General features: G+C 35.4%; 2 protein-coding genes across 2 annotated transcripts; both read left to right on the top strand.

The window, feature by feature from the left end:
- The first annotated feature begins 14451 nt into the window (after positions 1-14451).
- LOC106430605 (RNA-binding protein Y14) lies at positions 14452-16132 on the top strand. The gene is made up of 4 exons (XM_013871393.3): positions 14452-14865; positions 15154-15290; positions 15454-15605; positions 15840-16132. The coding sequence occupies exons 1-4, from the start codon at positions 14595-14597 to the stop codon at positions 15883-15885; spliced, it is 606 nt and encodes a 201-aa protein (XP_013726847.1). The 5' UTR covers positions 14452-14594; the 3' UTR covers positions 15886-16132.
- A 2169-nt stretch (positions 16133-18301) lies between these two features.
- LOC106430599 (ABC transporter G family member 12) lies at positions 18302-22095 on the top strand. Its single transcript, XM_013871388.3, has 8 exons — positions 18302-18856; positions 19147-19226; positions 19317-19781; positions 19862-19984; positions 20333-20464; positions 20571-21131; positions 21224-21331; positions 21601-22095. The coding sequence occupies exons 1-8, from the start codon at positions 18613-18615 to the stop codon at positions 21964-21966; spliced, it is 2079 nt and encodes a 692-aa protein (XP_013726842.1). The 5' UTR covers positions 18302-18612; the 3' UTR covers positions 21967-22095.
- The last annotated feature ends 245 nt before the right edge of the window (positions 22096-22340 follow it).

Genomic DNA, 22340 nt, shown 5'->3' with positions numbered 1-22340 from the left:
GGTTCATGTTTGGATCTGCGGGTCTGGGTTCTTCGGATCCTAAACGTTTGACATAGCTAAATATTTTAAAATCTGTAGTTTAAATTAGGGTCGGTTCTTTTTGGTTCCAAATTGGTTCGGACTCATAATTCAAATATCTGTAAAATAAATTTAATTTTTGAATACATAACAGGTTCAGATTGGTTTGAGTATTAGAATTAAAAAAAACACGAAATATCCAAAACACAAAAAAGACTTGAAACACAAAAATACCTAAAATACAAACAAATACCTGAAAAATAGTCATATACTCAAAATACCCAAAATTTTACCCGTAAACATAATCCAGAGAACCGAAAACACCCAAAATTTTAGCAACCCAAAATATATTTCTCTAAAATAGAAATTTTACCCATAACCCCAAACTTTAACCAAAAACCCGAACCAGAAACTTAAAAATATCTGTAATGCCGAAAACATATATGAAATACCCAAACATACCTAATATACACAAATCATTCCATGTACTTTGGGTACCCGATCGAGTCTCGGATATGACCCAAACTGGAACAAAGATTCGCGGTCCAAAAAGATATTGAATAGGTACTTGGCCCATGACTCTGACCCGAACTGCGCCTGTATTTTCGGGTTGGTTTCGGATTTAGTTTTTCAGGTCCGACAAACTGTGGAATCGTACGAAACAATTAGATGAAAATGTACAGAAAAATCTGAAATAATAATGTATAACAATCTCAAAACATTAATTCATATAAAACGTTTTTATAATCCAAAAAAGCGCGGGTCAAAATATAGTTTTAATTATTATCTACTCTGGATCGGTAGATTATGCTACAACATATTATCATATATTGTTTATGTCATATTGTAAAAGAATATGGATTCATATGTTGTTTTCCTTGTTTGGATTTGCCCATAACGCCTAAGATGAATTAGCTTATCTTGAAATAAATTAGTTAGAGATTATGAAGGCACTAGTCTCTAAATTTTTTATAATCCCCTATATAAGTATATATTAATTCTGGAGCATTACAACGTGTTTTCGTAGTCACGTTTCATCATTACGATGATTCTTATAATTTTTAGAAAAATAAGTTGGTCCATATAAATATATATAAAACGTTTTATTAAACTAACTATCAAATTGATTAGTAATGTACAAAAGAATATTTTCAATTCTTTCCTTAAATAAAAGCTACAGAATTACGTAATATGATTAACATACATATATAAATTAATGATTATGAATAATAATACATACTTTATAACAATTTTTGGATCTTTTTTTTAATTTTATATTATTAAAATAAATTAAACAATCACATTAAACATATAATAAAAAATTAGATTTTTTTCTTATATGTTATATTTTGAATTTTTTAAAATAACTATAAATTACTAAAGTGATAAAATAAACCATTCCAAACGTTCATTTTTAAGGGTAAATAGTTTGATGTTATCCACATGATTCTTTTTTGTGTTGGACCAAAAGATCAACGAGTTGTGCCAAATCCGGACAATGTTATGATTTCTCTCTTTACATTGTTTCTCTTCGTTCTCCTTCGTCATTGATTTCATTGATCCATTTGGAAGTTTGGTTTTGTCATAGTTTGTAATCAGTAATATCTTCTCTTCGCATGGAAGACTAGTGATAATACACCTCAAAAATGATTATGGTGTTGTCAACTTTCTTACTATTCTAACTTATCGGTACAATAGTTTTTAAGATTGATATCTCTTTAAGACTTTTTTTTTTATCTCTTTAAGATTTTATTGGAAACTTATTATAATGTTTACAATATTTTGGTTGGTTGTTGATGCATTACCTACCCCTACCGTGTGTATGAATTTTTTTACTTCTTTGTATCCAATAATACTACAAAACCATGCATTGCATGTAGTACCATCCTCAATGACGTTATGGACACCGTTACCAGTCTGAAGACCAGGTTTGGATTTGCCGTTTACTCTCGTCTGAAGCTCATCCTGAAGCTTATGTGGTCTATTTGGTTATTTATTGGTTGATGTTTTATCTTTGATCATTTTGGTGGTTCCTCGGAACCAAAACCTTTGATTATCGTGTTTACTAGCATTTTGATATAATATGTCTATTTTGTTTGTTATTAATACCGGTTCTGAATCTAACAAATTTCTTTATTTGGAATGAAAAATAATAGGCTTCAATTGGCGACCACATTTTAGAAAAATAATGATGATAAAATAAAAAATATGTTGGAACTCGTTTTTGACAAAATGGTTTTAGATCATTTTTGGTAAGTTTCCGAGCGAAGACGTTCGTCGGAATAACCGGATGTTGGACACTATGAAGTAGTATACCTTTTTTTTTGATCAAACAAGCAATGCATTAACTAGAAGGGTTCTACCCACCATGAAGGAGGTTTCTTACAAACTGAGCGAGAGCTGATTTTGCCACAGAATCAGCCTCCGAATTAAAGTTGCGAGAAATGAAAGCAAAAGAAATGACATCAAAAGAGGACATACAGTGATAGATTTCAAACATGATACCGAACAGTTCAGGTTGGCACCCTCTCGTCTTCAATAGTTTGATCAGAGATAAGGAATCAGATAAAACCGCCAGGGATCGGACGTTTGAATAAAACGCAAGAGCAACCGCTCGGTGGACAGCAATGGCTTCGGCCATGAGAGCTGATGATACGTGACTATGAGAATCAGATAAGCTGGGGAGACTAACCGCAGCATTACCGCTGAAAATTCTTCCAATACCGCACTTCCTTGAGCTACTGTCCCAAGCCACATCCACTTTGCATACTAAGACTTCGGTTTGCACAGGCGGTGGGGGACAGGGGGAACGTTGGTTTGGGCGAATGGAGGATGGATGAGGAGATGACACTACAAGAATTATGTACATTCTTAGCTCACGAAAAACGCTATAATAGGGCTTTCATAGCGTTTTCTCATATGCTATGTCATCGGCAGCCATCATAGGCACCCCTTCTACGATAGCATTTTTTAAACGCTATGAAATAACCAGATACGATAGCAATACTTGAATGTTGCTATTAATTTAAATATAGCACTATTTTTTCGTTACAAATTGATTATGATTTATACATTCGTGCTATGATATATCTTTTTATAATAAACTAAAAATAATTATAATTAAAATAAAATAATTGACAATTAAACGGAAAGTTGTTTTATAATTAAAAATAAAATAAATTTTATTTATAAATTAAGATTGGTTTACAAATAAATTCTGGTTTACAAAATTAAACCAGAAATTAAAAGCCAAAGTCAAACTACCACAATTCCAACTCGGTTTAAACTAAACCAAATAAAAAAAAGCTAAACCTAAAAAAAGAAAAGAAGAATCCAGCCGTTTCCTCTCCTCCATGAGACTTCGTCAACTCCATCAGCTTTTTACACCGACACCTCCACCTCCACCAGCTCCGATTGCCATGGCTGAAGCGAAGACTCAGTCTGGTGGTAGAGCCACCGGTGTTACGGCTGAGCGACAAACTCATATGCTTGCCACGCCTTCTCCGCCGTGAGGCTTCTTATGCCTCCACCATCACGATTCTTCTACCTCCTCTGCTGTCAAGCTTCTTCTGACTCCTCCCTCCCGATCTGTTTCCTATCTTCTTCATGTTTTAAATCTGCATCTGAAGAAAGGAAAAACTTTGAGGATATAAGAAATAAAAAGAGTAATCAGGTAGAGTAGTGGAGAACGAGGGGGTGGAAATTGAGATAATTCTGTCGGAGGTGATGGTGGTGGTTGTTGAGAAAGTTTAGATTCACGAAGGAGACATATTGAGAGATAGATTAGAGGATACGAAGAGATCAGAGGAGAGAAAGAAAGAAAGAGATATGAAGAAAAAGTGTATTTTTTTATCTTAGTGCATTTTGGTCCGTTGGATTCATTTTTATCAATGGATGTGGTTACACAAAGCATGATCCTCACCCTTCTATGTGATATGCTACTTTCTGTTGACCAACGAGATGTTATGTATTTGTTTTCCTATTCTCTTTTAACACCATTGATTTCTTATTCTATTTTGTTTTTTTATATATAAAATATTTATGATAAATTTCGTTAATATAAATTATTTTGAGAAAAAAAATCTAAGATTTAGAATTCACAAATTAAATTGTTTAGATTTAAATTTAAAATTTTAAACTTTGTGATTGATATTTGGGTATAGTATTGAAATTTAATTTGAAAGTTTAAGATTAATTTATAGTATTCAGAGTTTAGTTTAAATTTTAGTGTTTATTATATAAGGTGTATAGCATATATGAGAGTTATATTTAATAAGTATATTTTGATTATATCAGTTTAAAAAAATATTTACTGTTTATGTATAGTTTAGAGTGGAATTTGAGAATAAAATTTAAAAAATTAGATTTGTAATTTATGTGTTAAGATTTGGTGTTTAAGTTAGAAAATATTAGTTTTACAGGGTAAATTTATAATTTATGGTCTAGTACATAGGGTTCAAAATATATTGGGGTTTGAGGAATAGGGTTTGGGGTTTAGACATAGGGTTTGGAATTTAAATTTTAATCTAGTGGTTATAAATGTTATAATGAATTATTAAATATATTAATTATTAATTATTATTTTAGTGGTGAGACTTAGTTATAAATATTTGTAGAGTATTGAATGTATAGTTTATGTTTGAAGTTAAGATTTATGATAAAGAGTTTGATTAAAGATTAAAGATTTGTGTTTAGGAAATATAGTTTAAGATTAAGAAGATTTAATTTTAGTTTAATTTTAAGATTTAAAGTTATAGTATGAAAAGATTAGAGTTTTAAGGGTTATCTTTAGAGTTTAGGGTTTGAAACAATGTTTAGGATTTAGGGGTTTAATTAGTTTTTCTTAGCGTTAGAAAAATGCTATTATATGTCTTTGATAACATTTTTGAAGCCGATTAAATAATGTCTTTGTTGCTCTTCCTGATATATATTGGCGGAATCAGTGCTTTTATTTTCCCGCTCACTTAATTTTCAAAATAACATTAATTAAGTGTTATTTTAGGTTTCACTCTATCATAGCGTTTATCTAGCGCTATTATATAATACGGAAAATTTTAAATCATTAACGATAGCAGTTCGGTAAAACGTGCTATAATAATATGCTATCAATGTAGACTTTTTTTGTAGTGTGATGACATTCTGGTATTAGCTTGCGCTTCACTCCACTCCTTGGCGTCTTTAATGCTCTTAAGTGCAATCTCTTGAGCTGTGAAGACCCTGTTCTCAAAAACAAGTTTATTTCTAGCTTTCCACAAATTCCACAAAACCCAAGGCCACAAAGGAGAAGTTAATCCTGTCGGAGGCAATGGGATAAAGTTACTTCCCTGTTTTATCAACTCTGAGACTGAAGGAAGTAGGCTTGAAGGTGTATGCTGTGTCGGAATGAGTCGCCACACTTCCTCTGCTATTGGGCACGTAAGAAAACGTGAAGGTCGTCTTCATGTGATCCACATGTTTTACAGTTGAAGCTTAGAACTCCTCTCTTCTCAAGATTGGCGCTTACTGGGATGGCTTTCCTCACCACCCGCCATAGGAATTCCTTGAGTTTTAGAACCGTTTTCACATTCCAAATGTGTGATAACCAATTGACTGGCTCATTCCCTAAAGATAGGCGTTATTCTCTCTGCATTCCCACATATAGCCTATCTTTGTGGGGTAGGTGCCTGATTTTTCCGGTAGCCATAACAAAGTATCTTCCACTGGTGTTGAGCTAGTTTTTATTTGCAAAATAGTGTCCTCATACTGAGGTAAAAGAACTCTGATCTTGTCCAGTTCCCATTTGTTAGTTAGCGGGCAGAGCAGGTCGCTAACCATTAGAGATTGGTTTTCTAAGGTGACTGGACCCATCGGTTGAGAAGGGGTTTTGAAAGAAAGCCAAGGTGAGTTCCAAACACTGATTTTTTCGCCGTTTCCCACTGCCCAACTGAGACCATGTCTGAGAATACTCTTTCCTGCTAAAACACTCCTCCAGCCATGGGAGGCTGAGACCGGGATAGGACACTCCATAAACGAGGAGTTATGCGCATATTTTTCTAATAGCACACGTCCAAGAAGGGAGTAGGGTTCCTTTAGAAGCCTCCAGCCAATTTTTTCAAGCAGCGCGTCATTGAACGTTTCTATGTCTCGGAAACCAAGCCCCCCCTGCGTACTTCAGGTAGAGCCATAGCGTCCCAAGAAACCCAACACATCTTCCTTTTCTCCGGATTTGAATCCCACCAGAAACGAGTAAGCAGTGACTGCATTTGTTTACACAGAGAAAGTGGGAGTTTGAAGCAGGACATTGCGTGGCACGGCATGGCGGCTAGTACAGATTTGAGCATAACCTGCTTCCCTGCTCCGGAGAGGAACTTAGCAGTCCAGCTATGCAACTTTTGACGAATCCTATCCAAGATCGAAGCAAAAATGTCTCGCTTCCTTCGGCCAAACTTCTCGGGGAGACCGAGATATTTACCCACACCTCCTTCTGAGTATATCTCCAATGTTTGCTTGGCCCTGTCTCGAGTGGAATCAGGTGATTTTGCCGAGAAGGTGATAGCTGATTTCTGTGGGTTGATCCGTTGGCCCGAGACTGATTCATAGAGAGATAAGATCTTCTTGAGGGCTTCGACACAAGCTGGTTTTGATTTGCAAAAGAACATGGTGCCGTCGGCAAACAGTAGGTGATTGATTTGTGGACTGTTATGCGAGACACTTCCTCCCGGCAGTGACCCGTCTGCTTGTCCTTTAGCGCACAGGGCTGATAGAATTTCAGTACGAAGTATGAAGATATGAGGAGATAGTGGGTCGCCTTGACATAGGCCTCGAGTCGGCTTCACGAGCCCCTGCGGAGAGCCATTGATCAGGAAAGAATATGAAACTGATTCTATGCACAGCATGATCCACGTTATCCAGATTGGATCAAATCCGAGTAGCTTTAACACCTCTTTAACAAAGCTCCATTCAATCCTATCGTAGGCTTTGCTCATGTCTGTTTTCACAGCCATTGTGCATCTCTTCGTAGCCTCTGACGTCCGTAGGTAATGGAGAGTCTCATGTGTAATGAGAACGTTGTCAGAAATCGATCGTCCCAACACAAAAGCTGACTGGGTATCGGAGATAAGAACCGGTAAAAGCGGCTTAAGTCTTCGAGTAAGTAGCTTGGCTATGATCTTATAGTGAGTGTTACATAAGGCAATGGGTCTATAGTCAGCAACTGAGCGAGGGCCAGTGATCTTGGGAATGAGCCTAATGTGAGTTTCGTTCTGTTGCGGGTGAAGAGAGCTTGAAGTGAAGAAATTCCGAACATCCCTTATCACATCCGCACCCACTATATTCCAATAAGACTGGTAGAAAGTAGCTGAGAAGCCATCGGACCCTGGAGCTTTGTTACCGTTTATGGACATAACAGCTTCCCTATTTTCCGAATCACTCGGTATGCAGTTAGCATTCTGTTCATATCCGGAGATACCTTTTTACGGAGAAGGCCTTGAATCTGCACAAATGAGTCATTGCCGTTGGTCTTGAATATCTGAGTGAAATAATCAGAGATCACTCTAGTAATGTCCTGCTCCTCATATACTGCTCCACCTTGTGCATCCTCAAGCACTGGAATGGAATTTATTACTCTTCTCGTTCTGGTGGCAGCATGAAAGAAACCAGTATTCCTATCTCCTTGTTTGAGCCATTGGATTCTACTTCTTTGTGGCCAAAACTGCTCCTCAGCTAGGTAAGCATTGCGAAGTGAAGCATTAATCTCGTCGATTATGTTCTGGTCTGGAGTATCGCACGAGAGAGCCACCTCAAGTGATTCTTCGTTACGTTTGATGGAGAGATTGCTCTGCTCCTGTTGCTCCTTTGACCACTTGATAATCCCTCTCCTAACATCATTTAGCTTCTGAATTACTGAGTCTAGAGGAGAGTGGTGCCAAGCTTTGTCTATGAGTTGTGTAACTTCAGGCTGCTCAGTAAGGGATCTGTTGAAGCGGAAAATGCCTCGCTTTCGTTTTCTATCTGAGTTGAAGTAGGTTAGTAGTGGTCTATGGTCTGATCCCTCAAACCTCAAGTATCGGCATCGCCCCAATGGGAAAGATTCAGACCATGCGCAGTTTCCCATAGAGCGATCCAACCTAGATTTGATGAAATGTGTATGTCTGTTCCCGTGCCAAGATAGTTGCTCTCCCGTGTGTTTTAGATCCCACAATCCATTTTGTGCCACAAAGGATCTAAAGGCCGTGAAGGAGCCTTCAAAACGCACCGGACCTCCCACTTTTTCCGCATTGTTTAAGATATCGTTGAAGTCACCCGTAAGCAACCACGAAGAGTCTCTTCCTTGCCCCACTGTATTTAGTTTCTGCCAGTAGGCGGGTCTATCTTCAGTTGCAGGGGCTCCATACACAAAAGAAACGAAGGTGGTGACTCCCTTGTGCAATATTCTTGTGTCCACCAGATTGGGAGATGATTCTAGTATGGTGATATCAGTGTCATCATTCCAGAATAAAGAGAGACCACCACTAAGCCCTACGTGCGGTATCGAAAAATAATGGACAAAGTGAACACTTTGGAGTTTAAGCTTTATAAATTCATCATCATTCTTTGTTTCCATTAGGAACATTACATTAGGAGCCATTTTCTTATGGATCTCCTTGATACACCGGATTGTAAAGACGTTTCCAAGTCCTTGACAATTCCAGCTTAATATAACTAAGGAAGAGGGTGTTGATGGGGCCGAAAATCCACCCCATTTCTAAGAATGAAATATATTTTTTGAAATTGCTTTATATTTATTTAAATCTAAAGGAGTTATAGATCAATCTTTCTAAACTCTTAAGAGATGTTGAATGTAAATATGCATATTTTTGAGTTATTTCAAGAAATGTGGGGGAAGCTTTGCTTACCATATAAAGTTATTGGCAAGAGGCCAAATGAACTTAGTGATAGTTATTACAATATGATTTTTTTTTAAGAAAAAAAATCAGTGTCATACATTGAGTTTTGTGTATAATGATTAATTGTATCTGGAAAAAAGATGATAAAAATCATTAGACAATTGATCTAGACAAATCTCAAGAGATTATGTTCACTGTGATGACAACCTAGAATCCTTTTATTAAAGGTGTGTCATGAGATAAAGTTGTTATATCATCTAAAGGAATGGGTAGCCTGTGAATTAAGATGAGGTTTGGCGGTAACTCTACCTAACTGACTGGAGATCCCAAGAAATAGGTTCAAGGAGAACTAAATCTGCCCAAAGCACTGTAAGACTTCGTTCTATACCCAGTTCCTATGATGATTAAACAATGCTACATGTAAGGAATTAGAGGATAAGCATTTGCTTTGAATGATTTGTGTTCATTGTTTTGAGATATGAATGAAGTAGTACATGATACTCCTCTAAACAAAATTAATGGCAAATCACCTTGTGAGTGTGAAATGGGGCCGTTTCTAGGAGAATGAGGGAAATGTTATATTCTCCAAGTTCACCCATGATTAACCAGGACTGTTCACGGCCAAAATGAACACAACAGAGAACCTAGTTCTGTGAGAGAATGAAGTTGTGTTATAGCTATTGTCTAGGTTTACACCAAACCCGGGAGGTTCAAGACATCATGGCCACCTCCTGGCCGAGTAAATTCGATAGCTATTAACAATGACTGGTTCTCGCAGGCTACCCCGAAGTATGCATTTATGACTTGGTTGGCTAACCTGAACAGATTGTCTACTATGGATAGGATTGCTCGGTGGAGTCAAGGAGTGGACACTACTTGTGTGCTTTGTAAGAATCACCGGAAGATAGGGATCATCTGTTCTTTGAGTGTGCCTATTCATCTCAAGTTTGGGAAAGTCTCAGCAGAGGAATCATGGGGACCTCCTTTACAAACTCTCGGTCTGATATATTGCAACTAATCGTTGGAAGATCTATGGAAAAGAAGCTACTCTTTTGTCTCCGGTACACCTTTCAGATTGCAATTCATGCACTGTGGCGTGAAAGAAATAAAATCAGGTATGGAGAAAAAATGTTGCCGTTGACAATCTTGAAGAAAATGCTGGATAAGGGAGTGAGAAGCAAGCTGAGTCAGTTGAGATCAAAGAGAGTGAAGGGAATGGAAGATACATTACAAGTATGGTTTGGTACAAGAGGGTGATAGTTTAAAGGAATAATTTCAGTACATAAATTAGATTAAAGGATGCACTTTTGATGTATAAAGGTCTTTTTTGATGAATAAAATTTAACATTCATTCAAAAAAAAATGACTGGTTCAAGGCTGAAAAATTGCTACCAACTCATCATGCAGTGGATTTTTCGTTTGTACTCTCAAAAGTCCTTAGGTCGAGTCTTGTCTAGGAACTCAAGTCTGTCGAGTCGTTTAGTGTCTAGAATCATTTCTATTTATGTGGGGATTGTTGGAACTCGTTTTTGATGAAATGGTTTTAGATCATTTTTGGTAAATTTCCGAGCGAAGACGTTCGTCGGAATAACAGGATGTTGGACACTATGAAGTAGCGTACTATATGTCAAAATCGGAGTTGGTTTTTGAATGAGAAATGGAGGTCCAAAGTGAGTATTTACTAAAGCTTTTATAGCTTTTAAATTTGGCTAAATATACAAATTAGCAAATGGTACATTTTGGATATTTGAGTTTGAATTTGGATTTGAATTTGCTAGTTGGATTTATATCTAGTATTTATTTATACAAATCACATTCATATAATAATTTTTATATTCTTAAATATAAAATTTATTTACCCATTGGAAATTATTTTGTTGCTTTTGACCGGTCAATAGATGGTCAACTGAACAAAATCAGTTTCGTAGAGTAACGTTATCTCATTATTAGTTATGTGAATCATAATGACAATTGATTTGTTACTGAATACTCCATAACGCCCACAAGTGCGTTTCAAAATCATGTGTGCTCTCGCTCAGAAAAATACATTTACTAACAATCTACAAAGAGAAACTTTTTCTCCCACTTAGAATAGTGATGTTTTATTTTATTTTTATTGAGTCTCAGTACATCACAAAATTATGTTCGAAAGATTCTATTTTTTTGGTGACGGTAAACAGAAACAATGCTGCAGTTGTATCCTGGGAATCTGAGCGCTATGAAACCGTCACACTACGGGGGGTTTAAAGATTTAAGGAAAGAAATTAACCATCTCGACTCTACAATTCTTCTTTATTCTTATATTTTGGTATTGTAATTTTAATTTATGTTGTTATTATTTTTAAACAAATATCAATTGTCCTACGGCAGTGGAATAAAGTTCCTACAAAATAATAGGCTTCAATTGGAAATTTTATCTGACTTTTAACAAATGGATCTCACTATATTCATCTATTTTTTCTCATTTGTGGAGGAACTCATGAGAAAATATTTCCTCTTCTAAATTCGATAAGGAACAAGTGGGAAAAACCGTTAATTTTTTTTTAAAATGGTAAAATAAAATTTTATATGATTCAAAAGTTGGCGCAAGAAACTAACAAAATATTCATTCATCAACATCCAGCCTCAGGTTAATCTTATAATATACAAAAATTAAAAAGAAACAATAAAGTTCAAACTTGTCTTTTCAATCTCATGATTATCCCACTGACTATATATAAATAGTTAACTATTCTTGCTGTGTACAAAGTCAGATAGAAAAAATGGTATAAAAAACAGAAATAGAGTTTGAGAGGTATTTCATTGAGTTATAAGATAAGTTTATAAGTTTATATCTCTTTTTGATTTTAAATTTGCTTACTCTATTTTACAGAATCATGACAAGTTCTCGTGGTTTCAATGTACGTGTATATTGATGGTAATTTATATTTATTAAATTATGAAAACATCTATTCATATGTTAGTTTACCTATGTTTACTAATTGTTCAATTCTTTCTTACGATTTGTTCTTCTGTAGTCAATATTTTTTTTTCAGTTCAGTTATTTAAAGGCTAAAGCCTAAACAGGCAAGCCCATAGGGCTCAATTTACCACTGGCATAAATATCTAATAGGTAGAAGAAGAAGAAGCTTCCGTTCCAAACACACGAATTGTTTATGTAGTAGATTTGGAGGGGAAGTGAATTTGAGGGATTGTTTGATGTCTTTGGTATCTGGATATGACACCGACGACTAGGCTGTTGATACCTTTGGAGGAAGATGAGTTAGTCTTCTATCTTCTCTACAGAGAGAGGAAGAAGACGATTCCAAGTTACACTTGGATCCTCAGTACATTATCAAGTAGCATCTGGGATAAAGTTGCTTCCTAATATATGAAGTAGTTCAAAATGCAGAGTCTGCGATTGCTCAACTAGAAGAGAGATGATAATATGATGCTAGCTGAAAACGTTGGAACCAAAAACATTGTAGAAGTTCTGAGCCATTGGACTGTGATTCCAGTGACAAGCCTTTTCCAGACTGAGAAGGAAAGGTTGATTGGTCTTTGCTGATATGTTGCAGAAGAGGGCTGTCAGTTGTGGGACAAGAACAAGTTGTGAATGCAGTTTCTGAGGCGCTTTTGATGTTAAGGGCATGACTTGGAAGACCACAATTGATTGTATCTTTAAGGGGTTATAGTAAGAAGAAAGATCTGATTCTCATCTGTTTATATTTCACGTCATACGGATTAACCGTATATTCAGGGACATATTTCACTTGGAACAATATGACGTTGGCTAATGATTTTGATCATCAGAAAAACTTGATGCTACAGCAAGTATTGGTCTCTAGCTTGAGACTGGGTTATAGCACAAACGTGTTTGGTTCAAACCAGGCTGTGGGTCATTGGTTTCGGGTTGTTCAAGGATTTGCAACAATGATTTGCTTGACAAAATTCATCATCATATGGGTTGAAGAGAAGATAATTTTGATCATTATTTGATATTGGATCTAGTTGGATTTATATATTTTGAATTTGCCTTTTCCTTCTGCCACAAACTGTTAAAACCTCCTCCATCGATTTTTTTTTTTTTGAGATTAACGTGAAAGTCATTTGTAAAAAAGAGGAAACCGTGACTTGGAGAAAAAAAAGTCTTACGGTTGAAACCAGGTTCTAGTAACTGGTTGCAGTTAGTGGTCGGATTTTTGGTTCAATTAGAGGTAATCAAAATTCTAATTTGTTAATTGATTCAGGATGAAAAAAGTCTGTCACTCCTTAGAGGTATGTCATCACATACATTAAAACCTGCTGCCAGATAGCAGTTAGTTTTGTTATAAGTTTTAAACTCTGCAACGAAGCATACTTATTCGAAAAGTTTGATGTTTATAAATGAAAAATGTAAGTCTGCTACTTTAGCAACAAGAAAATCTGCCAAATTATAAAAGTCTACGAGAAAAATTTACATGCAAGTATAAAAATCTCTTAATTTTTATAAACCTGCTATCATAAGGCAAAAGTCTGCCATTATAAATCTTCCAACATAAAACAAATCTGCGAACGTAATTAAATCTACCATTATGTGCAATAGACTTTTTACCGAAAGTCTGTTATGATATAAAGTATGCTGCAATAAGTCTGCGTGAAGAAGTAAATCTGTTAGACATTAATAAATCTGCCATCAAGTGTCACAGATTTTTTACTGCAAATTTATTTAACTGTTTCGAAAATAATTTTTTTTTATGATGCGGTAAAAAAATATTAATGGCATTTTCTGTAAATATATTTTTTGTTAACAAAAGAAATAAGGACATTATGGTTATACAAAACAGTTTAGTAATTAAAAAAAAATTATAAGTTACTCTAGTAATAATAGTATGATTTGGTGTGATAAAATGAAATATAATAGGCTTCAATTGAAAATTTTATCCGACTTTTAACAAATGGATCCCACTATATTCATCTATTTTCCTCATTTGTGGAGGAACTCATGAAAAAATATTTCCTCTTCTAAATTCGATAAGGAACAAGTGGAAAAAACTATTTAAATTTTTTTAAAGTGATAAAATAAAATTTTATATGATTCAAAAGTTGGCGCAAGAAACTAACAAAATATTCATTCATCAACATCCATCCTCAGGTTAACCTTATAATATACAAAAAATAAAAAGAAACAATAAAGTTCAAACTTGTCTTTTCAATCTCATGATTATCCCACTGACTATATATAATAGTTAACTATTCTTGCTGTGTACAAAGTCAGATAGAAAAAATCGTATAAAAAACAGAAATAGAGTTTGAGAGGTATTTCATTGAGTTATAAAATAAGTTTATAAGTTTATATCTCTTTTTGATTTTAATTTTGCTTACTCTATTTTACAGAATCAGGACAAGTTCTCGTGGTTTCAATGTACATGTATATTGATGGTAATTTATATTTATTAAATTATGAAAACATCTATTCATATGTTAGTTTTCCTATGTTTACAATTTTTGTTTTTGTTCAATTTTTTTTTACGATATGTTCTTCGGTAGTCAATGTTTTTTTTCAGTTCAGTTATTTAAAGGCGAAAGCCTAAACAGGCAGGCCCAGGCCCATAGGGCTCGATTTACCACTGGCGTAAATATCTAATAGGTAGAAGAAGAAGAAGCTTCCGTCCCAAACACACGAATTGTTTCTGTAGTAGAAAAAAAACGGCGAGAGATTCGATTCGACATCTGACAGTTGCGGCGGAAGTAATGGCGAACATAGAATCCGAAGCAATCGATTTCGAGCCAGAGGAGGATGACCTCATGGACGAAGAAGAGGCTGGAGCAGCTGACGTTTCCCCACGCGCCGCTGGGCATCCGAGGCTTAGGTCAGCTATCGCCGGAGCAAACGGCGACTCGACGGATAGGAAGACCAAAGGCCGCGGCTTTCGCGAGGAGAGAGACTCCGATCGCCAGCGCCGCCTTTCCTCGCGCGATTTCGAGTCGCTAGGTTCCGATGGCGGTCCTGGCCCGCAGCGATGTAACTTCTCTCTCTCTCAATCTTTTACTCTTTTCTAGTTTACTTTTGTCTATAATGCGAGTTTGCTTGCTTGATTGATTGATTGATTTGTGTCAGTGATTTGTTATAGGGTTTCGATTTGACCTAGAAACTTTGTTTATTAGACTGCTCAGTGATTGGTGACCTAGACAATTTGTTTATTAGATTGGTTTGGACTTAAACGTAGCTTGTGCAAGCATGAACAAGTGTAAAGTATGTTGCTTTACAATGGTTTGGAACTGTTGTTGATGGTTTCTTGTCTGTGTGTAGCTATTGAGGGGTGGATTATTTTGGTCACCGGAGTTCATGAGGAGGCACAAGAGGATGATCTATCGAATTCTTTTGGTGATTTTGGGGAGATTAAGAGTTTGCATCTCAATCTCGATCGCCGTACTGGTTTTGTCAAGGTATGTTGTTTGCTCCTTTTGTTCCTAGTAGTGCCTCGTGATGCTAGTTTAATAGCCTTTTTTGCTTTTCTGTATTGTTATATTCTGTAGAGTGCAGTGTTTTGCTGTCTTAAATTTTTAATATGGATATCTTTGTAATACTTCATTTTGTGTTCTTCTTTAGGGCTATGCTTTGGTAGAATATGAGAAGAGTGAAGAAGCACAGAATGCTATCAAAGCAATGAATGGTGCTGAGCTTCTTACACAGAATGTCAGCGTTGACTGGGCCTTCAGCAGTGGACCCAATGCTGGATCTTACAGGAGAAAGAACTTGAGGTTTGTATCCTGTTCTCTTTTCTCATAACCAAGTAGTACTAGCTGTTTCCTGTTCTGGTGAGATGAAGTCGCGTGTTTACAAGTATCAAAGGTTACTAATTGAATACACATGCGAGTGAGAGAGAGTAGTCTTTTTTAACTTGGAGTTATCAAATCTTTCAGTTGTTGACAAAGTATGCGACTTTTCTCAAGTCATTTGACCTTATATTGTATAATCCTTTAATCATTGGGCAGGTCTGGGAGGTCACAACGTTCAAGAAGCCCGAGAAGACGTTTCTGATTGTATGATTTGGTTGGAGAGTTGTCTCCACATCTCTCTCAGTATCTCGGATTCTATCTCTTATCTTTAAGTTGCGAGTGTTTCAGCTCCTTATTTTTTTGCTGGGTTGCATAAGTTTGGCTGTTTTGTACCTTGTGTAATCTTATGCATTGGCATAGGGTTGTTGGCGTTTGTAAACACCATGAGATATGTTTTAATGCTTCTGGTTTGGGAGAAGTTAGTTGAGTAAGAAGACGCTTTCATTTCATTATCATTACATCGTTTTCCTTAGCCGTATGTAACATAAAGTCATCAAAAGGTTTGATGAGTAGAGTTTGTGTACTTGCTTGAAAACTCTTAACAGTATGCATGCTTTCTTGTAAGAATTCAACGGTATATGTTGTGCATGCAAAGCTCCAGAGTGTTGTCCAAAAAAAAAAAAAGCAAGTACCACAGTTATCTATTTTCAATTGTTAAACCATATAACAAACATTGCACAAAAAAAAAAAACCATATAACAAACACAGAATGCTTTATTTCAAAATAAAACCTTAATGACAACATAGTTGAGTTTACCAAGAAAACTAATGTGTAGATGAATTTTCTTTTGTACTTAGCTTTCAATTTTAAATGCAAACCGTTGGATCATTAGTGCTTATTCTCCTTTAACATTATTCAAACAAAAAAGTCGTACTATATTTCTGTCTCATGTAAAATAGGATTGCGCCAAAGGCGTGTATGGGCGTTTGTTTGATATGACCATACCTTCGATTCAGTTGAATTTTAGAATCTGGGTTTCTATCTCTTTTCTGCAAATCTTAATCTCCCTTTTCTCTATACCAAAAGAGTCTAAATCGTACTAATACATCTACCAATTTTTTTGTGAAAGTAGCTAATGCCGGTTGAGGAGAATGGGCAAAAGATGTCTTATGTCCCCCTATGCCTAACTCCAAATCTTAATAATTAAGTATTCCATTTTATATATTTTATATTATTATTTTTAAATAATGTTATGTTCAAAGAGGTCCAAAAGTATTATACATATTTTTCATTAAAACTACAAAATATTACTAAAAATTAAAAGAATCTAGAAAATAACATTTTTAATGCTAAAAAAAATTCTTTAAGATCCATGACAATGTGTAGCTGCTTTGTCTAGTACAATTTTTTCGTCTGAAAAATCAATAAAACGATACACTAATAGATCTAGTTAGTGAGTAAATAGATCTATAGTTTTATGTTTGTATTAGACCATGATTATCGCATAAGCGATCCTTAGGTTTTTTTTTTTTTTGTTTTATTAAAAAAAATAAAAATAAAAAAAATAAACCAATCGCGGACCGCCACGTGTCGGTGGGGCATGCAAACCCAAAACCCCCCCAATTACCGATCTTTATTTGATGATTTCTGGAAGTGATTTTTTAAATTTTTGTGGAATCCACGCGTCAGTGGAGTCTATATTTTGTCAAAAAATTCTTTAAGGATCTTGGGATGTTGATGCTCTTAGATACTAAAAATATAGTTAGAGAGGTAGCAGCTACACATCAAGCTAAAGAAACCCATAAATCAGGAAGATGGATAATAAATGGACAGACCAAAATGAAAATAATGAGGCATAGTACAAATAGGGCAAATAACTATATATGTGCCAACTACCACGCATTTACTTCCTTTCACTTTTCATTTAACACCTTGTGAAGGCTTCGTTGTGAACTTGTGACCTTCTCTTCCTTTATATCTCATCAAAATTATCAATAGCTATCTCTTGATTTGACTTATCTAGCAAATGTTCATTAGTGATCAGAATATTATTTCTTTATAGGTTTGCAAAATGTTAAGATATCGTAACCTAAAAGTCTTATATGATGGTATGTTTGAACAAACAACAATTTTAGTAAAAAGAAGTGGACTGACAATTTTCATCTAATGGAATTAGAGAGAAAAGTTATCAGAATTTTATAGGTTTCAGGAACTTTTTTTTTGTATTGGATACTGTTCATTCCGTTTCCGAAAATAAGATTTTTTAAATTATTTTTTTGTTCCACAAAGAAAGATTTTTTACATTGTTAAGAATAAAGTTATTGGAAAGTGTATAATAAAATTAAAAATAAATTAAATTATAAACATTTATTAAATTTTTAAAAAGCGTGAATACTTTAGAAAATCTTACTTTTGGAAACAGAGAGAGAAGTATAAAGTAATAACCATCCAAATATGATTTTTATAATAACTGTGGTTATATGTTTCAAATCAAACTAAAACATCTCATAGGTAAAAATAATATAGATTCGGATCGTTAGATTTCATTTCACAAAAAGGCATTTGCTCTTGGTGTCGGAGTATCTTGTTAGGCAACGACATTAATTATCAAGAGCCGACATACTACAAAGTATTTGCAAGCTTTATATTCATACGTATTAGTATATGTCAATAGGTGGGTGGTTATTACATACACATAGACGATTTGTATATACTAGTATAAGAGACCCTCACAAGTCACAACTCTCTCACTATCTCACATTTAATGAGTAAATAAAACTATACTCTTATTTACGTGTATACACATATGGTTATCATATTAAAGCCACCCATTAAATGTGATTAGTTGTTTGTTGATTGTTGCAATCACCTAAAAAAATCTTAGACCTACAAGATTAATCTCTTATCTTTATAACTCATTTTTCCAACCATTATAACAAAAAAACTTATATCTCTCTCTCTCTCTCTCTTCTTCCATTTCACACACAAATGGAGTTGGACAGTGCGAGCAATGGCCGGCCTTCTCGTCCTCCTCCTCCACCGCCAGCACCGTCGATTGGTCGTGGAGCGTACTTGGCCTGGGAAGATTTGACGGTGGTTATACCTAACTTTAGTGGTGGTCCGACTCGAAGGTTGCTCGATGGACTAAACGGGTACGCTGAACCGGGTCGGATCATGGCCATTATGGGCCCTTCCGGATCCGGCAAGTCCACGCTTCTTGACTCTCTCGCAGGTTCGTTTTCCATTTTTTTTTGGTAATTACTAATTAGTGGGATATATTTGATCAGAGATATTAATAAACATGGTTACCAACTTACCTCAAAACTAATATTCTATTACCATGAGTGTGTTTTCTTTTGTGAGTTAGATATATATCACTTCTGTTTATTATTTTTGCTGTAACATGAGATGTGTTCTTTAAAACATCGCAAGAAACGTGTAGATCTTCGTGTAAAAGATACATATAATATAAGATCTTAATTCGAATTTTAATTTAACTTATGAATTATCGCATATATATAGGTAGACTCGCAAGAAACGTGATTATGACCGGTAATCTTCTATTGAACGGAAAGAAGGCAAGACTAGACTACGGCCTCGTCGTAAGTATTATTATTATTTGATTATTAAAATTACTATCCAAATTTAATTTAAAAGGTTTTTTTAATTTTTCTTACTAAAATAATGAATAGGCTTATGTAACACAAGAGGATGTATTGATGGGAACACTAACGGTGAGGGAGACAATAACATACTCAGCTCATCTAAGGCTTTCAAGTGGTTTGACCAAAGAAGAAGTCAACGGCATTGTTGAAGGAACAATCATTGAACTTGGTCTTCAAGATTGTGCAGACAGAGTCATAGGTAGCTGGCAGTCTCGAGGAGTGAGTGGTGGCGAGAGAAAACGCGTCAGCATTGCGTTAGAGATCTTAACGCGACCGCAGATTCTGTTCCTTGACGAACCCACAAGCGGTTTGGACAGTGCTTCTGCTTTCTTTGTGATTCAAGCGCTTAGGAACATCGCTAGAGATGGCGGCAGAACGGTTGTTTCATCGATTCATCAGCCTAGTAGCGAAGTTTTCGCTCTCTTTGATGATCTTTTCTTGCTCTCTAGTGGCGAGACTGTTTACTTTGGTGAATCCAAGTTTGCTGTTGAGGTAAAGAACAAGATTTTTCTTGAGTTTCAAGAATCGCGTTTGTCTGATCGCTAACACTAACGTTTTATTGTGTCTGCCAGTTCTTTGCTGAAGCAGGGTTTCCTTGCCCGAAGAAACGGAACCCTTCTGATCATTTTTTGAGATGTATAAACTCAGATTTTGATACCGTTACAGCTACACTCAAAGGATCTCAGAGGATACGGGTGAGAAATCTAAATCTTGAAACTTTGTGTCCAAGTCCTTTTTGTTTTGTTGATTCTGTAAGTGACTGACTTCAAACTCAATGCTCTAGTATGGTATTTTTTAGGATTCGGAAAACCACCTTTAATAAGAAAGATAAACTTTCTAAAGGGAAAAGAATTATAAGGTTTTGAGTAGTATAAATAGGAATCTTAAGGATTGAGGTTTATTCATTCACACAATCAATAATAAACAGTAAAAACATAATTAATCGAGTTTTGTTCTCTAAGTTTCTTTTTTTTTTCTTTTTTGATTTATTTATTCGAGTTTATTAGTTTGCGGATTTTCTCAAGACTTTATCATTAATGCAGGAGACACCAGCTACATCAGATCCTTTGATGAATCTAGCAACATCTGAGATCAAAGCTAGACTTGTTGAGAACTACCGTCGCTCAGTCTATGCTAAATCTGCTAAATCTCGGATTCGTGAATTAGCTAGCATTGTAAGCAAAAACTGTTGTCAGTCCCATTTGATTCAAGAATGTAGACAAGTGTTTTCTTTATACATTTCTGTGTTCCGTGTTCTGTTTTTTTTTTTTTTTGTAACAGGAAGGACATCATGAGATGGAAGTCAGAAAGGGAAGCGAAGCGAGCTGGTTTAAACAGCTAAGGACTTTGACAAAGAGATCGTTTGTGAACATGTGCCGCGATATTGGATACTACTGGTCAAGAATTGTGATCTACATTGTTGTATCCATCTGTGTTGGGACCATCTTTTACGATGTAGGACACAGCTACACATCGATCTTGGCACGGGTTTCTTGTGGTGGATTCATTACTGGTTTCATGACTTTCATGTCCATTGGAGGGTTTCCTTCTTTCATTGAAGAGATGAAAGTGTTCTACAAAGAGAGACTGAGTGGTTATTACGGCGTTTCGGTTTATATTATATCGAATTACGTCTCATCTTTCCCGTTCTTGGTCGCGATTTCAGGCATCACGGGGAGTATTACTTACAACATGGTGAAGTTCCGTCCAGGGTTCTCTCACTGGGCTTTCTTCTGTCTCAACATATTCTTCTCTGTCTCGGTAATTGAGAGTCTCATGATGGTTGTCGCTTCTCTCGTGCCAAACTTTTTGATGGGTCTCATTACAGGAGCTGGCATCATTGTAAGCAAACACCTTACCTCTGTTTCTGTTTGTTTGTTTCTTTCTTCTTTACAAGCTCATAATAGGTGTGTTCTTGATTCTATTTTTGGTAGGGAATCATCATGATGACTTCTGGATTCTTCCGTCTACTTCCAGATCTTCCAAAAATTTTCTGGCGATACCCAATTTCTTTCATGAGTTATGGTTCTTGGGCTATTCAGGTACTCTCTTTGCTTTATTCTCAAGAAACATTCAATACAAATATTGAAGCCTTCAGCCTGTGAATATAATGAATCTAATATTGAAAAGAGTATGGTACATGAGCTATGAACATTTCATTTTATTGACAACTAGTTTTGATACGAAAACTCATGAATATATGAATAAAAAGGATTTGAATCGATGCATATTAAAGTTAATAAGTACATAGACCACTCTAGATTCACAGTTAAAACATTATACATGTCTTTCTTCTTCTCGTTTACTGTAGGGTGCATACAAGAACGATTTTCTTGGACTAGAGTTTGAGCCTATGTTTGCGGGAGAACCCAAGATGACAGGAGAGGAAGTTATACAGAAAATATTTGGAGTTAAAGTCACACATTCCAAGTGGTGGGACTTAGCAGCGATTGTTTTAATCCTTGTGTGTTACCGCATTCTCTTCTTCATAGTATTGAAACTTAAAGAAAGAGCAGAGCCGGCTTTGAAGGCGTTACAAGCAAAGAGAACGATGAGGAGTCTTAACAAGAGACCTTCTTTCAGGAAAATCCCGTCTCTATCTTCATTATCTTCAAGGAGACACCAAGCTCTACATTCACTTTCTTCTCAAGAAGGTCTTACCTCTCCAATCCATTAAAGACTATATCTATATATGTGTATACACTTTGTGGTTTCGATTTGTTTTGCACATACAATAGTTTCAACATTATCAATATGTATCAGCACCTGATGATTTATGATTCAGCATTGTTATTTTTCAGTATCATCATAATAATTTTAATTTCCTCTTATAAAAATAGACATGAGACATTTAGCTCAATATACACAAATTGATGCAATATTAAAAAACTATGAGTAGATTAGTCTACATTTTTTTTTTTTTTTGAATCTCTATTACCTCTACCTTTCCTCTTACACTCTCTTTACTCCTATTTTTTATCTAGGAAAAAAACATTTCATTCTTGTCTTTGAATGTCTGGAGGTTATGAGCTTAAAAGCCCGTATATTCTC

The sequence above is a fragment of the Brassica napus genome, chromosome C6, assembly GCF_020379485.1.
Source record: "Brassica napus cultivar Da-Ae chromosome C6, Da-Ae, whole genome shotgun sequence".
Lineage (NCBI taxonomy): Eukaryota > Viridiplantae > Streptophyta > Magnoliopsida > Brassicales > Brassicaceae > Brassica > Brassica napus.
This window is presented reverse-complemented; position numbering and strand designations above follow the sequence as displayed.